This window comes from Chlorocebus sabaeus, chromosome 9 (genome assembly GCF_047675955.1).
Source record: "Chlorocebus sabaeus isolate Y175 chromosome 9, mChlSab1.0.hap1, whole genome shotgun sequence".
In the NCBI taxonomy this organism is placed as follows: Eukaryota; Metazoa; Chordata; class Mammalia; order Primates; family Cercopithecidae; genus Chlorocebus; species Chlorocebus sabaeus.
This window is the reverse complement of record NC_132912.1, coordinates 74,281,655-74,300,978: the sequence shown is the minus strand read 5'-3', so window position 1 is coordinate 74,300,978 and position 19,324 is coordinate 74,281,655. Positions and strand designations below refer to the sequence as shown.

General features: G+C 35.0%; 1 protein-coding gene across 3 annotated transcripts in view; it reads right to left on the bottom strand.

The window, feature by feature from the left end:
* The window catches only part of CTNNA3 (catenin alpha 3), a 1,853,344-nt gene that overhangs the window by 367,907 nt on the left and 1,466,113 nt on the right, over positions 1-19,324 (bottom strand). For all 3 annotated transcript variants that reach the window (XM_007963302.3, XM_007963300.3, XM_073019108.1), the window contains one exon: positions 4,282-4,433. In XM_007963302.3, the coding sequence (XP_007961493.1) occupies positions 4,282-4,433 (152 nt within the window). The remainder of the gene's footprint in view (positions 1-4,281; positions 4,434-19,324) is intronic.

Sequence of the window (19,324 nt, the reverse complement as noted above, 5' to 3'; positions counted from 1 at the left end):
CAGTTAGAAAACTAACACAGAAAATGCAAACTTGAGTTATGGACCTGAAAATCTACACACTTGGCTTTGGAAAGTATCACTATATCTTTGAAGTGCTTTTGATAAGGCACATATGAAAATCCACAAACAAAACACATGAAATCTACATTCTGAATACCTACTATAGGAATAATTTTGCCTGAATCTTGTTTCCTTTTGTGAGGATACTTCACTGTGGGCAATTTGCACTACCCTCTCTCTCAATTCAATCATGTACTCTTTTAAAATGTCCTCCATTTGTGGTTAAATGTCTTTTACCAAAAAAAGATGAACATTGAAAGTTCAGTTCTCATTCATGTTTTAAGGGGTCTATAAAAATTATGTGCAGAATTATAATACTACCTTAAACTAATATGGGTTCAAAAGCATAATTTGCATTAAACAGTCTATAATTTAGTTAATAAGCATAAGAATCCTCTTATTTAAACATTGTTTTATAAATGAAGAGTTTTTTTTTTTTTTTTTTGAGATTTCTTGATTTAGGGCTTTGCCCTTTATGTTGTTCTACAAGCATGCTTATGCAGTTGATGTTCATCAAGATATACAAAAATATTAAGTAGTTTCAGTAGGTCTAGTAAGTACTAACTCTATGTGGTAATAATAGTAGTAGTAGCTAGCTTCTTGTTATAGCCTACTATTTATTAAGCATTTCATTTCCATTAACTCATGTCGGCATAATTATCTTTAGAAGTAGGTTGAATACCATGTCTATCTTACAAAGGAGGAAATTGATGCTAAGTAAGATTTGTTTGTTGCTTTAGTTTTAACCATTATATTATGAACACTTAATAGTTGTACAATTTACACATACATATTAAATACCAAACAGATCAAAATATGTAATACTGCTTATTCTATGAGTTTGCTAGGTATGATAGTTTATAACCTCACTTGTCTACACACTGAATCCAATGGAAATAGCAATAGTAAATGTCACAGTATTTATCTTAGAATTTTAAACAACTGTTAGTGTAAGTATTGATCAAAACAAATAGTAAAGACATAATCATATTTTTATAAAACCCTATAAAATTCCAAGTTCTGATCTTGAGTTAGTATTTTATTGTTTCAAAGGCACTGAAGAGTATTCATAAAAATTCAGACATAAAATGGGATTATAATACACTCACAAATATCCTCAATACCATAGCTTATCCCTCCCTGAGCTTGTTTAATTATACATTTATTGCTTTAATGTTGACACTTTTTAGATACCTTGAAGAAAGGATCAAATACTCTGCAGTTCTAAGGCCAGAATATTGGCCAGCATTAAATTCGACCTTGTTAAAAGAAGATTATACCGGATCAAGTTTATTCTCTTCTGTAAAAAAGGGATAATCTTTAAGAAAAAAAAAAAGGGATATATTTTCATTTACTTGCACCTAAGTGAGAATTTATTTTTATCCTATAACCCAGTTAGCTATTAAGTTCATAAGTTTATGGATCATTTTCCAAGGAATCCCTGTAGAAGTTGTATAGAGGTTCCCCTAGAGGCTGCTTAGGGAATTGGGGGTTTAGAGATAGAGATCATGAGCCTCTGGGTGCTCCTCCCTGGTTTCAAGTACAGCAGCTCTGATTTTATTTGCTTTATCTTTTTGACCATAAAGTGTACTTAAAGAAATAATGTATCTGCCTTAAAACTCAGAAAACACTCTTTCAAACCATATACTTACAGACATGTTCTCAGTTGCATGGAACATCAGATTCTAAAGGCTCTTAAAGCTAATGCTCTTAACTGAATCTCTCTAGCAGGGATTACCATCAGATAAAGGGCCAATATAATTTAATGATTTTATTAGTTATTTAGTTGAAGAAACTAAGACTCTACAATTCATGTTTCTAATTGATGTTAACTTGATATGTTCAAGAACCAAACCAGAAAACAATCTGATAAATCATATGAAGAATCATACACAGTTTAACAGGATTAGGACTTAAGAACAAGAACAGAACAAATCTAAGTAAAGAATGCATAAATAGGCAAAAAGATTAAAAAAAGGAAAAGGAAGTCAACCTCTATTCAATAAATATAATGTTTAAAAGGAAAAAAATGTAGGCTAATAGCAGTTGGCTATATTTACTTGACATTGGATGGACATTAATTAGAATGTATTTTTGATAGTCTCATTTGAGAAGTTTGTTGAAAATTAAATAAGGGCTAGTGAAGAAAACAAAATACTAAATTATTCCTATGAGAAAAAGTTAACAGAAATGGAAGTATTTATTTTGAAAAAGAGATGACTATGGGAGAAAATTATTGCTCTCAAAGGCTATTAATAATTACAATAAATTGTTCTCCTACCCTACAGAGTACCACTATATATGAGGAATATGTTTAAAAAAAAAATGGCAAGATAATTTGATTTGCTTTAAGTAAGCTATCTTGATAATGAGGAAATTTAAAAATACTGGACCATCTAACTGGGAGAAGCTTAAGATTTTTTTTTCATCCCTATATAACTTTAGTAAGAAAAAAAAATGCATTCCCTACCCTGGTTCCCCTATGCTATCTCACTGGTTTATATTCTCAAATATCCACTCAGGGATAGCGAAAATGGAGAGGTTTCACTCTTACAAGACTATATCCTGAAGTTCATGTGCCTTCTTTACACTTTTAATGTCTCTTTACTGGATTCACCTAGCTCCCAGCTTTGGGTTATTACTAGTCCACTAATCCACAGAGGTAAGCAAGAAAATTTTACAGCAAGAAAATTAGTAAAGGTTCTTGCTGCCCAGACATAGTCATTGGTACAGGGCCAAATTTTCTAATCACTTAGAAATACTTGTAGGCTGCTCACAAGTATTTATCCTGAGGTTTCTCTTTGATATGGTAATTGGTTTACTTTCAGGTTTTCCCAAGTCTCAATGTACTAAATTCTCTGTCTTGACACTTTTAGACTTTCTCTTACAAGCTCTTCCACAGCATCCTTCTGCCCTGCCAGACTCCCTAATATTTGTTGGCCCTTTTCTTTACAAAGTCCACAAATGACTTATGAACTGCTCAGTACAGCCTGTGATGTTCAGGCCTATCAGATATTAATACTATTGATGCTCCACTCATATATTCTCAGCACTTCTATTTCCATCTTACAATCTTACTAACAGTTAAGTCCAGAGGCTGAAAAATTGAATTCTATTCATACTTAAAAATTATATTCACCAGTCCCACTGAATCTTCCTACAGCAAACACCTGACACCCTGCCTGAGAATTCTTTGGCCACAAAAGTTTGATTGGTCCTGAACATGAGGCTCAGGTGACACCTCTGAGGGTAGCTTTTCACCCAGGATGAATAGGTGGCTAAATCTTCAGTTCGTTCACGTCAGGTAAGAGAATTCTGGAGTGCTGAGGTGTATTCTGCAGTACTACCCAGAGTTCACCAGCAGGATCAAGCCCCAAGCCCCAGTTGCCTGCAGTGACTCACAGTTTCATCTTCTTGGTTTTCTTCCTCTCTTTGCCTCACTTTGTCTCATTTTCTCCTAAATAGATTACTGATAACACAAATCCTTACTTCAGAGTCTGTCTTCAGGTGAATCCACTTAAGGTATCTCCATATCTTTACATAGGCATTTTCTAAAGAATGTGCATTTTTTGGTAACATTTAAAAGAACACTTTACATTAATACTTGAGGGAAAACAATCCCAGTTTCTGTACATACAGTGTGCCCGCAACAAATGGTGCTCTCATGCCTGGGAAGGTGGAATATGTGTCCCCAAACAGACAACTCCCAGACTAGGACCATTGAAGTGTTTGTTGTTGCTGGCAACTCCAACTGAGATTTCTTGCAGAACACTCTGTGATTTTATGATCTAGGATGAGAGGGTTTGGCCATAAAATACCTTGTTTTAACACATTTTACTATCAATTTCACTACAGAGATAAGAAAGATTCTTTCCTTTTTGTTCAAGAAATATAAAAAGCAAATTACTTTATGTATTTTTCTTTGCCTTCTGATCATGCTAAGAGACACCTCAACAAATCCTGCACCCAGCAAATCCTATCTTTTCTGCACACGCAGCAGTAAAATGCACTCATTTGCGTAAGTTATAACCACATACATAAGTAAAAGTGTTGTTTGTGACAGTAGATGTGACTTTGGGGATACATATGAACTTCTGAAGTTTTAATAGATTTCAGCATTGACACTACAGCATAGAAATAAAGCATTTCTTGCAGTCATCCCAGGCATTCCATATGGTGAAGAGCATTGCAATAATTCAATGGAAGGAAAAGCAAACTTACCCGAATCATCATGACTGAACATCTGATATCATGAATTGTATCATAGATCTTCTTTGAGATGTCCACAAATTGATTATCATCCAACACATTCAACGAGTTTTTGCTTAAGGCTTCCAAGGCAACATTCACTTGTGTTACAAATTCAGGAATTACTGTTAAAATAAAGAATAAAGAGAAGATTGTCCTCTTTGTATTTTTGGATTTCTACAGTACTTTCCAGGAAATATAGAATTTAGTTTTAGTACTTTCCAGGAAATATAGAATTTAGTTTTAAACAAATATTTGATTAATAAATCTTTATTTGTATTTTTTAAATATAGAGATACACAAATTTTAGCAGGATTATCTTGAATCTCTGAAAAGTAAAAGGAATCAAAGACAATTGAAGGCTTTTTTTTTTTGTAAACTCCAGGCTTCTGGAGAGAAAGGCATTTTTATAGAAATGTTTTAAAAGATTATCTTTCTCCTTTATGTCATTTTTGTTTTTATAAAACCTTGGGACCATACAATCATTTCTCATCCTATTCAATATAAACCACAAAAAATTACAGAAAGGAATTGGTGCGTAAAACAGTTGGAATTGTAAACACAAAGATATTTAAAGAAAGAAAGCAATTGAGTTGCTAAACAGAAGAAAATTTACTTAAAATCAGTAATTCTATCTTATAGAAATAATAAAAATATTGTAAACTTCCTTTTAGTAAGATGTTTTCTCTATAATAAAAAAAATTAGTGAAAAGGAATTGGCATTCTTATATGCAAACTGTCTTTAAAATAACAAAACACTGACTGACTATAGGGATGCTTCTATCAGTAAGCCAATCCATGGATTACCTTTTTAATTAAGGCTTCAAAATAGTTTCAAATAAAAACATTTCTTCAATTTTACTTTTAAAGTTAATGATATTAACAGTTATTATCTCTTCACTAGGCTCAAGGTACTTTTCTAAGTGTTCAATGTGATTTAAATCTTAACCCCAGAATTAACCAAGTATTAATAGTTTAACAACGAGGACACAGAGAAATCAAGACTCTTCCACAGATTCATTCTGTTAATGTGTAACAAAAGAGATGTGAACTCAGAGTCCCAAAATGCAGACTCTACATTCAAACTAATCTGCTGTATCATAGTGAGGAAGCCTCCGGCCCATATGAAGATGTTGGATAAAAAGATTAATTTTTAGAGGAAATAATTCTAAACCTGGAAGATAGAAATATTTTGACTGGTATAAAAATATCAATAAACGTTATTTTTCTACATTTAAGTCATATCTGCATGTATGGCATACTATCTCTGGCAATTCTACCTGCCATGTTATTGATATGAGGAAATTTTGATATACATGGGCACTCATTTTATCTGGTCCTTTCTTTCCTCTGGCTGCTAAAATGTATCACCTATATCCTACTTCTGAGCCACCATACCTGCTGACATTATCCACTGTGCTCCTATTCTCTGTCCATTCTCTAGGCACACTGTCCAATAAAAGGTGGCTACTAGCTGCATATAGCTATTAAAAATTAAATTCATTAGCCTTAAATTTTAAATTCAATTCCTTAGTCATAGTCATCCCATTTCAACTGCTTGACACATACATGTGACTAGTGATTACCATTTTGAAGAGTGGAGATATGGTTATCATAAGGGTAACTTTTGAGATAACAGAAACTTATTTTTTTATTAGACTTTATGTTCTAGGGTACATGTGCACAACGTGCAGGTTTGTTACATATGTATACATGTGCCATGTTGGTGTGCTGCACCCATTAACTCGTCATTTACATTAGGTACCTCTCCTAATGCTATCCCTCCCCCTTCTCCCCACCTCATGGCAGGCCCTGGTGCGTGATGTTCCCCTTCCTGTGCCCAAGTGATCTCACTGTTCAGTTCCTACCTATGAGTGAGAACATGCGGTGTTTGGTTTTTTGTCCTTGCGATAGTTTGCTGAGAATGATGGTTTCCAGCTTCATCCATGTCCCTACAAAGGACATTAACTCATCCTTTTTTATGGCTACATAGTATTCCATGGTGTATATGTGCCATATTTTCTTAATCCAGTCTATAATTTATAGACATTTGGGTTGGTTCCAAGTCTTTGCTATTGTGAATAGTGCCACAATAAACATACGTGTGTATGTGTCTTTATAGCAGCATGATTTATAATCCTTTGGGTATATACCCAGTAATGGGATGGCTGGGTCAAATGGTATTTCTAGTTCTAGATCCTTGAGGAATCGCCACACTATCTTCCACAATGGTTCAACTAGTTTACAGTCCCACCAATAGTGTAAAAGTGTTGCTACTTCTCCACATCCTCTCCAGTGCATGTTTTTTCCTGACTTTTTAATGATCACCATTCTAACTGGTGTGCGATGGTATCTCACTGTTGTTTTGATTTGCATTTCTCTGATGGCCAGTGATGAGGAGCATTTTTTCATGTGTCTGTTGGCTGCATAAACATCTTCTTTTGAGAAGTGTCTGTTCATATCCTTTGCCCACTTTTTGATGGAATTGTTTTTTTCTTGTAAATTTGTTTGAGTTCTTTGTAGATTCTGGATAGTAGCTCTTTGTCAGATGAGTAGAATGCAAAAATGTTCTCCCATTCTGTAGGTTGCCTGTTCACTCTGATGGTAGTTTCTTTTGCTGTTTAATTTTAATTAGATCCAATTTGTCAATTTTGGCTTTTGTTGCCATTGCTTTTGGTGTTTTAGACATGCCTATGTCCTGAATGGTATTGCCTAGGTTTTCTTCTAGGGTTTTCATGGGTTTAGGTCTAACATTTAAGTCTTTAATTCATCTTGAATTAATTTTTGTATCAGGTGTAAGGAAGGGATCCAGTTTCAGATTTCTACATATGACTAGCCAGTTTTCCCAGCACCATTTATTAAACAGGGAATCCTTTCCCCATTTCTTGTTTTTCTTAGGTTTTTTCAAAGATCAGATGGTTGCAGATGTGTGGTATTATTTCTGAGGGCTGTGTTCTGTTCCATTGGTCTATATCTCTGTTTTGGTACCAGTACCATGCTGTTTTGGTTACTGTAGCCTTGTAGTATAGTTTGAAGTCAGGTAGCGTGATGCCTCCAGCTTTGGTCTTTTTGCTTAGGATTATCTTGGCAATGAGGGCTCTTTTTTGGTTCCATATGAACGTTAAAGTAGTTTTTTCTGATTCTGTGAAGAAAGTCATTGGTAGCTTCATGGAGATGGCATTGAATCTATAAATTACCTTGGGAAGTATGACCATTTTCATGATATTGATTCTTCCTATCCACGAGCATGGAATGTTCTTCCATTTGTTTGTGTCCTCTTTTATTTCGTTGAGCAGTGGTTTGTAGTTCTCCTTGAAGAGGTCCTTCGTATCCCTTGTAAGTTGGATTCCTAGGTATTTTATTCTCTTTGAAGCAATTGTGAATGGAAGTTCATGCCTTGTAAGTTGGATTCCTAGGTATTTTATTATCTTTGAAGTAACTGTGAATGGGAGTTCACCCATGATTTCGCTCTCCATCTGTTACTGGTGTATAAGAATGGTGTGATTTTTGCACATTGATTTTTGTATCCTGAGACTTCACTGAAGTTGCTTATCAGCTGAGGAGATTTCAGGCTGAGACGATGGAGTTTTCTAAATATACAATCATGTCGTCTGCAAACATGGACAATTTGACTTCCTCTTTTCCTAATTGAATATCCTTTATTTCTTTCTCCTGCCTGGTTGCCCTGACCAGAACTTCCAACACTATGTTGAATAGGAGTGGTGAGAGAGGGCATTCCTGTCTTGTGCCAGTTTTCAAAGGGAATGCTTCCAGTTTTTGCCCCTTCAGTATGATAATGGCTGTGGGTTTGTCATAAATAGCTCTTATTATTTTGAGATATATCCCATCAATACCCAATATATTGAGAGTTTTTAGCATGAAGGGCTGTAGAATTTTATCAAAGGCCTTTTCTGCATCTATTGAGATAATCATGTGGTTTTTGTCTTTGGTTCTGTTTATATGCTGGATTACATTTATTGATTTGTGTATGTTGAACCAGTCTTGCATCCCACGGATGAAGCCCACTTGATCATGGTGGATAAGCTTTTTGATGTGCTGCTGGATTCAGATTTCCAGTATTTTACTGAGGATTTCTGCATTGATGTTCATCAGGGATATTGGTCTAAAATTCTCTTTTTTTGTTGTGTCTCTGCCAGGCTTTGGTATCAGGATGATGCTGGCCTCATAAAATGAATTAGGGCGGATTCCTTCTTTTTCTATTGATCGGAATAGTTTCAGAAGGAATGGTACCAGATCATTCTTGTACCTCTGGTAGAATTCGGCTGTGAATCCGTCTGGTCCTGGATGGTTTTTTGTTGGTATTATTTGTTAATACCATTAATTAATTATTAATTATTGCCTCAATTTCAGAGCCTGTTATTGGTCTATTCAGGGATTCAACTTCTTTTGGGAGGGTGTATGTGTCCAGGAATTTATCCATTTATTCCAGATTTTCTAATTTATTTGCGTAGAGGTGTTTTTAGTATTCTCTGATGGTAGTTTGTATTTCTGTGGGATTGGTGGTGATATCCCCTTTATCATTTTTTATTGCATCTATTTGATTCTTCTCTCTTTTCTTCTTTATTAGTCTTGTTAGTGGTCTATCAATTTTGTTGATGTTTTCAAAAAAACAGCTCCTGGATTTATTGATTTTTTGAAGGGTTTTTTGTGTCTCTATTTCCTTCAGTTCTGCTCTGATCTTAGTTATTTCTTGCCTTCTGCTAGCTGTTGAATGTGTTTGCTCTTGCTTCTCTAGTTTTTTTAATTGTGATGTTAGGGTGTCAATGTTAGATATTTCCTGGTTTCTCTTGTGGGCATTTAGTGCTATAAATTTCCCTCTACACACGGCTTTAAATGTGTCCCAGAGATTCTAGTATGTTGTATCTTTGTTCTCATTGGTTTCAAAGAACATCTTTATTTCTGCCTTCATTTCATTACGTACCCAGTAATCATTCAGGAGCAGGTTGTTTGGTTTCCATGTAGTTGAGTGGTTTTGAGTGAGTTTCTTAATCTTGAATTCTAGTTTGATTGCACTGTGGTCTGAGAGACAGTTTGTTATAATTTCTGTTCTTTTACATTTGCTGAGGAGTGCTTTACTTCCAACTATGTGGTCAATTTTGGAATAAGGGCGATGTGGTGCTGAGAAGAATGTATAATCTGTTGATTTGGGGTGCAGAGTTCTCTAGATGCCTATTAGGTCCACTTAGTGCAGAGTTGAGTTCAATTCCTGGATATCCTTGTTAAATTTCTGTCTTGTTGATCTGTCTAATGTTGACAGTGGGGTGTTAAAGTCTTCTATTATTATTGCATGGGAGTCTAAGTCTCTTTATATATCTCTAAGGACTTGCTTTATGAATCTGGGTGCTCCTGTATTGGGTGCATATATATTTAGGATAGTTAGCTCTTCTTGTTGAATTGATCCTTTTACCATTATCTAATGGTCTTCTTTGTCTCTTTTGATCTTTGTTGGTTTAAAGTCTGTTTTATCAGAGACTAGGATTGCAATCCCTGTCTTTTTTTTTGTTTTCCATTTGCTTGGTAGATCTTCCTCCATCCCTTTATTTTGAGCCTATGTGTGTCTCTGCACATGAGATGGGTCTCCTGAATACAGCAGTCTTATGGGTCTTGACTCTTTATCCAATTTGCCAGTCTGTGTCTTTTAATTGGAGCATTTAGCCCACTTACATTTAAGTTTAATATTGCTATGTGTGAATTTCGTCCTGTCATTATGATGTTAGCTGGTTATTTTGCTCATTAGTTGATGCAGTTTCTTCCTGGCATTGGTAGTCTTTACAATTTGGCATGTTTTTGCAGTGGCTGGTACTGTTTCTTCCTTTCCATGTTTAGTGCTTCCTTCAGGAGCTCTTGTAGGGCAGGCCTGGTGGTGACAAAATCTCTCAGCATTTACTTGTCTGTAAAGGACTTTATTTCTCCTTCACTTATGAAGCTTAGTTTGGCTGGATATGAAATTCTGGGTTGAAAATTCTTTTCTTTAAGAATGTTGAATTTTGGCCCCCATTCTCTTCTGGCTTGTAGAGTTTCTGCCAAGAGATCCTCTGTTGGTCTGATGGGCTTCCCTTTGTGGGTAACCTGACCTTTCTCTCTGGCTGCCCTTAACATTTTTTCCTTCATTTCAACTTTGGTGAATCTGACAATTATGTGTCTTGGAGTTGCTCTTCTCAAGGAGTATCTTTGTGGCGTTCTTTGTATTTCCTGAATTTGAATGTTGTCGTGCCTTGCTAGGTTGGGGAAGTTCTCTTGGATAATATCCTGCAGTGTTTTCCAACTTGGTTCCATTCTCCCCATTACTTTCAGGTACACCAATCAGACATAGATTTGATCTTTTCACATAGTTCCATATTTCTTGGAGGCTTTGTTCATTTCTTTTTACTCTTTTTTTCTCTAAACTTCTCCTCTTGCTTCATTTCACTCATTTGATCTTCAATCACTGATACCCTTTCTTCCAGTTGATAGAATCAGCCACTGAAGCTTGTGCATTCGTCACATAGTTCTCATGCCATGGTTTTCAACTCCATCATGTCATTTAAGGACTTCTCTACACTGATTATTCTAGTTAGCCATTTGTCTAATCTTTTTTCAAAGTTTTTAGCTTCTTTGTGATGGTTTCGAACTTCCTCCTTTATCTCGGAGAAGTTTTATTGTCTAAAGCCTTCTCCTCTCAGTTCATCAAGTCATTCTCCATCCAGCTTTGTTCCATTGCTAGCGAGGAGCTGCATTCCTTTGAAGGGGGAGAGGTGCTCTGATTTTTTAGAGTTTTCAGCTTTTCTGCTCTGTTTTTTCCCCATCTTTGTGGTTTGGTCTTTGGTCTTTGGTGATGGTGACATACAGATGGGATTTTGGTGTGGATGTCCTTTCTGTTTGTTAGTTTTCCTTCTAGCAGTCAGGACCCTCAACTACAGGTCTGCTGGAGTTTGCTGCAGGTCCACTCCAGACCATGTTTGCCTGGGTATCAGCAGTGGAGGCTGCAGAACAGCGAATATTGCTGAACAGCAAATGTTGCTGCCTGATTATTCCTCTGGAAGTTTCGTCTCAGAGGGGTACCCGGCCGTGTGAGGTGTCAGTCTGCCCCTACTGGGGGTGCCTCCCAGTTAGGCTACTCGGGGGTCAGGGACCCACTTGAGGAGGCAGTTGTGATAACAGAAACTTCTACTAGGTCATAGCACTTTACACTGAGAATCCCTCAAATCATGTTCTCCCTTTCAGTGGATGGGATAACAAAGCAAGAGGGAAAGCAAACTCATACCACTTTGCGTAGGAGAAACAATCTCAAACCACAATTCTCTTTTATATGGGTATGACTCTCAAATTATATCTCTAATCTAGACCTTTTTCCTTAATTTCAGAACTGTATATCCAACTGACAATGGCAAAATTCTACCTGAATCTTTTATAACACCTCAAACATGTTCTATCTAAATCTAAACACATTTTTTTCTACCCAGGAAACCTAATTTTCCTTTGCTATATTCTATGTTGGTGCTCAGTCATTCATGAAAAAAACCCAGGTGTTTTATTTGACCTCCTATACTTCTTTATTCCTTACATTGAAATACCTACTAAGTGCCATCTGCTCTACCATGTAAATATATCCCAAATCCATTGACAATTTTTAGCCCCACTCTCTCTAGTCATCATCATCTACTATTTCAGTCCACAGCATAGTTCTTCCCGTGCCTAAATTCTGCTCATCCTCATGTTCATTATAAGTATAATCTTATGGATGGAACCTGCTCTTAGCATTAAGTATTATAGTATCTCTCAAATGATGGACACTCAATAAGTTGTTTTATGAACACATCATGTTAACACAGTGTTTACAAGTTTTCAATTGTTCCTTGAAGCTTTTCTTTCTTTATATCCTAAATGCATAGCCTGACATGCAGCAAATAAATGATTGAATGAATTGAGTGATTAAATGAATGAATGAATGAATTCATATGTAAAATCAAGCAAAGAGTAGGTACAATGAAACATGTCTAGCTTGCACTTAAATGTGATTTCAGTTTTGTTAACAACTGAAAAGCTCCAAAAATGTATTTATGCAGGCTTATAGATCATTCAAATCTGTTTAATGAGTTAATCATTACTTTTTAGTGTTAAAAGAGGAGGGAACGTCTAAGAAAATGTGTCCAGTTATTTAACATTTCCTTCAGGTTCTGGAGTAGACAGCAAACCATCCATCAAAACTACAACTCTAAAGAACAGGACAAAATGGCTTCCAGCCTCTGTGATATGCTCTATTCACTCGAAAGACATAGTTAAGAAAAAGGAGATGTGTCCTCAAACCTGTAGGGACCTGTTGGCTACATAATTGTATTCATAGTCATCCCCACTAAAAAATGTTTTTTTCTCATATACCAAACAAGTGTGCAATACAGTAATAATTTAATTCTGTCTATTAATGTGCGATTATTGATACAGTTCCCACCATCTTCCTATGTAGATTTTGGCAAAAAAATAAAAAGTTAAAGTCTGTTTTTCACTGCCCTGTGAAGTAATTGTGAGAAAGATTCAAGGAATCTTACGAAAAATACAACACAGCCTTTTCATTAGCACAAAATGATTTCATTTTAACTCCTCTAAGGGCTTTTTACTAATAAATTAATATTAGCTCCAATTAAAATAAAATCTTTCAGAAGCAAATGTTTAATTTCTGAAGTACAGATGGAAACTACTACTTTCTCACTCTAACAGCATAAATGAACTATTCAAAGTTGATATGTAATTCATTTCTCATTTCATTAGCTTAAACATCAGCTGTGGGTGTACTTTACTTATGGACATATGGTTGCTTGGCTCGAACTAGGAGTAAACTTTTTTAACGCTTTCAAGAAAATACAAAATGAGTATAATTAAATAGCCAGTTTATGATTATTTAGAAAGAATAAGAAATTGATAAACCTGTCTTTACTCCATAATCTACCTAGGTTTTCAGAAAATGAGGTTTAGACATTAATATACAATCATGCTATACAATCATTGATCAAAGAGAAGGATACTTTAAACGAATCCATTCTAATCAGTTTAAATGCCAGGTAGGATAAGCTGTTCTGAACTTTGGAGTATAGATTTATCAAACAAAGGCAGCCTTTTGGTCAATACTCGGGTGACTTCAAAGTATCTTGTCTATTTTACACAGCCAAATTCTGAACCAGTTCTGAACTCTTTTGCAGTCTGTACTTTCTCTGTCTACTTTATTCAGAATAGACAGAATAATAGCTACTATTCTCACTCATCTTGGCACTATGCTAAGCATTTTAGATGCATGTCTCATAATCCTCACAGAAGTCCAGTAAGGCAGGAACTATTACTATCCTGATTTACCGATGAGGAAACTAAGGTCACACAGTTAATACGTGATAGGCTGGTAATTGAGAATACAGAGCCTGCTCTCCGAACCCTAAATCTGCACTGCTTTCTTTTGATAAGTAAAGTCTGTGGGGCTTCTGAATTGCTGTGCTCCTGGGAGAATTCATGATAATTTTCTGACAATGCAGTTAACAGACCTACACAGCCAAATTCTCCTAGGCCTTCAGCTTCTCTCTGGTAGTAGCCCAAGAATATTTTATCCCTTCTTAATCCTTACTAAATTTATTATGTGCATTTGAAAGTAGGTGAGGATATATTATTATGAAATTAAATAGATCAGAAAAGAATTCAGACTCATTACTGTAATGATCTAAAAATGATATCACCAAATTGTTTTCTACCATTAATAAAACCCAGATTAAAATATTCTAATTATACCATTATCTTTGAAAATTACTGGTGGTAAAGAAATTTGCCTTTGAAAGTTCACATAATTCTAAGTCATCATTTCTTTAGGTTATGTTAAGTAACTGGGAGAGAATTAATAATAGTAGAAAGTGGCATTAAGCATATAAATGACTTCTACAAATATCACTTTATACTTTTTTCATTTATTCAATAAATGCTGATTATTGTGGTTCATACATATTTAATATTTAGGGAGCCAATATTATATATCAGGAATACATTTGGTACCTCGTAGATCATATATCATACAAATCAATGACTAGTGAGGATTTCACCATTTTTCAAATGATATGCCCCAAAGTACTGACCTACTCTGATCCTTTATCACACATCACATGGTTAACAAGAGCAGCACTTCTGACCTCTGTGTTATACTCTATCTTTTAAGAACGTCTGGATTATCTCCAAAAAGTAAAAAATAAAATGCCAGAGAGAAAGGACTTTGATACAGCTTCGTGAAACTGATATATTATGTTTTCGCCTCTGGCAGAGTAGTTTTTCTACATATGAAACACTGATCATTTAATTAGCCTGAGTGTCCACCTTTGCGTCTCTCCAGTGACTTAGAAACTTATCTTCTTTCCCTGTAGCTTAATTTTAAAAATCTTCATATGTCTACATAATAGTTTAATATTAATAATAATATTTCTGATTTAAGTATATTAAAAGTATATCTGATGACTTTTTAATATGATGAAGATTTAGTTCTTTCATGCTTTTCCTCACATCATTTTTTAATTTGTTTACCTCACAGTAATCAGTTACATAAATGTGATACTTAAATATTCAAAGTTAGACCTGAACCAAATAATGTTCTATGATGACCTTTGTTCTTTCATGTACTACTTTATGTTAATAGAGTTAATACATTTTATTTTTTTTAAATTGCTTGGTTTTCTTTGCATTTCTCAGTAAGAATTCTCAAATGTTTAATTTATCAATACCATTGTCATTTATGTTATGTTAATTAACTGGGAGAGAATTAAAAGTAGAAAGTGGCATTAAGCATATGAATAAGAAGTTTGTGCAACTGTTTTGGTTCACGCAAATAGAATCATACTGCATATACCTTTTTGTATCAAGTTTCACTATACATTAAATTTATGTCTGCATAAGTTGTATATAGAATTATTCATTCTCATTGCTGTATAGCATGCCATTATACTAAAATGTATTTATCCAGTCTATGAGTGATAGGCATTTGCATAATTTTCAGTTTGGGACTATAATATATAGTGGTGCTATGAATATCCTAGTAGATGTTTTTTGGTGAATATATGTGTACATTTTTAGGGAATATATCTATCAATAGACTTGCTGGGCCATAGTATATCCATATATTTCACATTAGGAAACATCAACAATATCCTCAGTGGTTGGAAAAAATTTTACCCCTATCAACAATGCCTAAATATTCTAGTTGCTCTATATCTTCCCTAGTATTTGGCATATACCATCTTTCACTTTTTAGCTTTCTGCAAAGTATATTCTCTTGTTCCCTTTTAATATCTCTGCCAGGGATCTGGGTTCTGCTAGTTAAGACTAGGGATTACTTTGATTTTTTAAAATCTTGCATCTTGAGTTCAGACTGTTAAATATTCCTCTTTTAGAATCACTCACCATCCTATTGCTCAAGATCAAATCTTAATTTCTTCACTTTCTACTATTCAGGAAAACACACAACAGGGAAAAAGTTAAAGAAAAATAGAGAGGCAAAAGGGCTCCAAGGTCTGTAGTGTTAGCAAAATGCTGCTCAGTATGTAATGGGTATCCTGAACCACAGGAACAGGGAAAGAAGCCTAGAGTAAAAAGGTGCAGAGGTTCAAAAGGTACACAGGTTTATAGTGTGGGATCACATCTAGTAGGAGAAATGTATCTTTCTTTGACCAGTGGTGTTGAACAAAGGTGGTCCTTCACATATTGCTGGGGATTCCTTGGCTGAAAATAAATAGAATTGATCTTACCTCTACAAACTTCAACTCTCTTTGTGCAGTTGTCTATGATTATGTGTCAGAGTAGAACTGTCTTTCCAACTTTGTCTATCTGGTATCTTTCTGCCCATTGTTCAGATTCAGATTATTGTTTATTTACTTTTATAAATTTATTTTTTATTGATACATAATAGATGTACATATTTGGGGGATACATATAATACCTTCATGTAATTTGAAATCAGATTCAGTTTAAGTGTCAGTTTCTCTGTGAAACTTCCCTCAATCAGCACCACCACACTTGCCTCCAAGTGTATTAGGAAATCCTGTCTCTTGGACACACTAATGCCTGAAACATACATTTATTAAAGTGCCTATGTCTTAGCCAGGCATGGTGGCATGTACCTGTAGTCCCTGCTACTTGGAAGGCTGAAGCAAGAGGATCACTTGAGCCAAGGAGTTCAAGGCTTCATTGAGCTATGATCACATCACTGCAGTCCAGTCTGGGTAGCAGAATGACAGCCCCTTGCCTCTGGAGGCCCTACCTTTTTGTAAAGGTCCTATGTCTCTAACTTTACTGTATGTGTTTTCTTGTACTCAGTCACTTCTAAAATCCTGACAGAAAGCTCTGAAAGCATAAACTCTGTCAGGTCACTTTGTTTCCTCAGGAAAGTAGTAGGTAGTAGAGTGGGAATTCAAAATTAGGCACTCAGACTCAGAGCCTGTGCCCATAGCCACTATGTTCTACTGCTTGAATGTAAGAATAACCACCCTGATACATACCCACAAAACATTGCAGGACACTTAGGATAAAGAGAAGAGCTACATCTTTAAGAGAGAAAAAATTGTCAGTAAAATATTAAAGTCAGATTGGCATTAGACTTTTCATGGGAAAGGCTAGATACCAAAGGAAAAAAGATAAAATAATGCCTCCAAATTCTAAGAAAATCTATTTGAAACTTGAAACTCAATATCCAACCAATCCATCAGTTAAGTGAATGATGGCATTATTTCAGACATTCAAGTACACAGAATATTTAATTTCTACGAACTGTCTGTTAGGAAGATACTTGGCAGACATACTCTTAAAACAAGAGGTGAATCCAAAAGATCAAAACATGAGGCTAAGGAAATAGTGGAGTTGGAAAAGCAGTATAAAGAATACCCAGAGAGTATTGAGACAACACATAAACATGTGACATTTTTGAGAGCCAGGGTTCTCACTGTGTAAACACAGAGGTACTGCTAAGGAATGACAAATTGCTATGGTAAGACAAAGATGAACCCCACGGGACTGGACTGAACTGAAGATGTCGGCTTGAACTCATAATTTTATATGCAGATATAAACATAAATTGTATATAGAGATGTATATATGTATATTATTTTTTGTGCAAGAATGAAGGAGAAATAAGAAAGCACATCTTAATTTGCCTATATTCACACACATTTTTAAAAATATTCACATTAAGGATATACAAAGGAATAAGAAAACTTGTTATGTACAAGGAATCTTAAGAGTAAGGTAGAAGGGTTATGAGAAGAGAGATTTGTCTCAGAGTAGTTTTTGTATATTTTTGACTTCTGTAAGTTTTTAAAGATTATACAACAAAAAAAAAATAAAATTCAATCAACAAGGGTAGGGAGTTGGGGAGAGGAAACCTAAAACCAAACGCAAATAGCAATAAATGAATGAATGAACATGTTTAAAATTTTTAAGGTGTGCACACCCGAGTTGCTCATACTTTACTATTTTCTAAAGCTGTGTTATTTAATACAGTGGCCACCAGATATACGCTGCTATCTAACCTTACATTAAAATACTATAAATGAATACAATTAAACATTTATTTCCTTAGTCACTCTAGCCTACCACATATGGCTACCACATTAGATAGTGTAGATATAGCTCAGTTCTATCATCACAAAAAAGTTCTATTGGACAGCACTATTTCAAATATTTGCAAATCAATTATTTGTGAAGTGTCTGTCCTCTGCAGGGCACTGATTTAATGTTAGATGAGTGATACTGGTATCATCTTCGGTTCCATGTATATCTCACTACTATGAGTTAAAAAACCCTGAAAAAACCCTCTCTGGCACCTTGAAATGCCCTGGGCTATTGCAAAATTGTATTTCAGATTCTGTCTAATGAAACAGTTCTTAGCTCTGTTGGTCAACATGTATCTTCCTTGGTATAAATATAGATGACTACTTAAACAACAACAAAAGACATAGTTTTCCTTGTGGTTTGAGAAATTATAGATTATCTCTTTGCCATATTAATTCCATTAATCCCTTGAGGTTTATGGGATTCTACATCTGATGAAATTGGACTAATTGCAATATATGTTAACAATGACTGGAATTTCAGTTCCAATTTGTTACTTTCATTCTAACAAAACTGTTAATTAATTTAAGAAGTTGTAATACTACAGTGAAAGATTATGGATTCAATCTCATTGATAGGTGTGATTTTATTTTCCCTACATTAGCTGTATTTCCCATGGAAGCATAAGACCTTCCTATATGCAAGGGATACAAGGTTAAGATTTTTTTAAATAACAGGCCAGGAGTGGTGGCTCATGCCTGTAATCCCCGCACTTTGGGAAACCGAGGTGGGCAGATCACCTGAGGTCAGGAGTTTGAGAACAACCTGGCCAACATGGTGAAACCCCATCTCCACTAAAAATACAAAAATTAGCTGGGCATGGTGGCTGGCACCTGTAATTCCAGCTACCTCGGAGGCTGAGGCAGAAGAATTGCTTGAACCCAGGAGGCAGAGGTTGCAGTGAGTCAACATCAGGACATTGCACTCCAGCCTGGGTGACAAGAGCAAGACTCCATCTCAAAATAAAACAAACAAAAAATAGTTTTAAAGAATAAATTTATTTTTTTGTATTTGATATTCATTTGTTTTGAATCCTCCTACTATTTCACCCAGTATCTTAACTTCAGGTAACCCAAATTAATACGGCTTAAACATATAAGTGTGTTTAACTCATGTAACAGGTATTTCTCTAGAAATTTGAATATAAATCAATTGTAAACTTTTTGACTGTGAGAGTTTGGTGAACTGAATTATTACTTTTAATAATATCTGTTGAAGGAATGAAGAAAACTCCTGTTTTAAATGTAGTAGGGGAGCTTACTATTTAAGGCAACTGGAGTAACTTCTATCATAAATATTTACCTCCTAATTTCTTTTTCTTTTTAAAGTTGAATTTCTATATGTTGGCTTACAGACACTATTTTAAACAAGCCTATAAAAGAAAATGAAGTTTTAT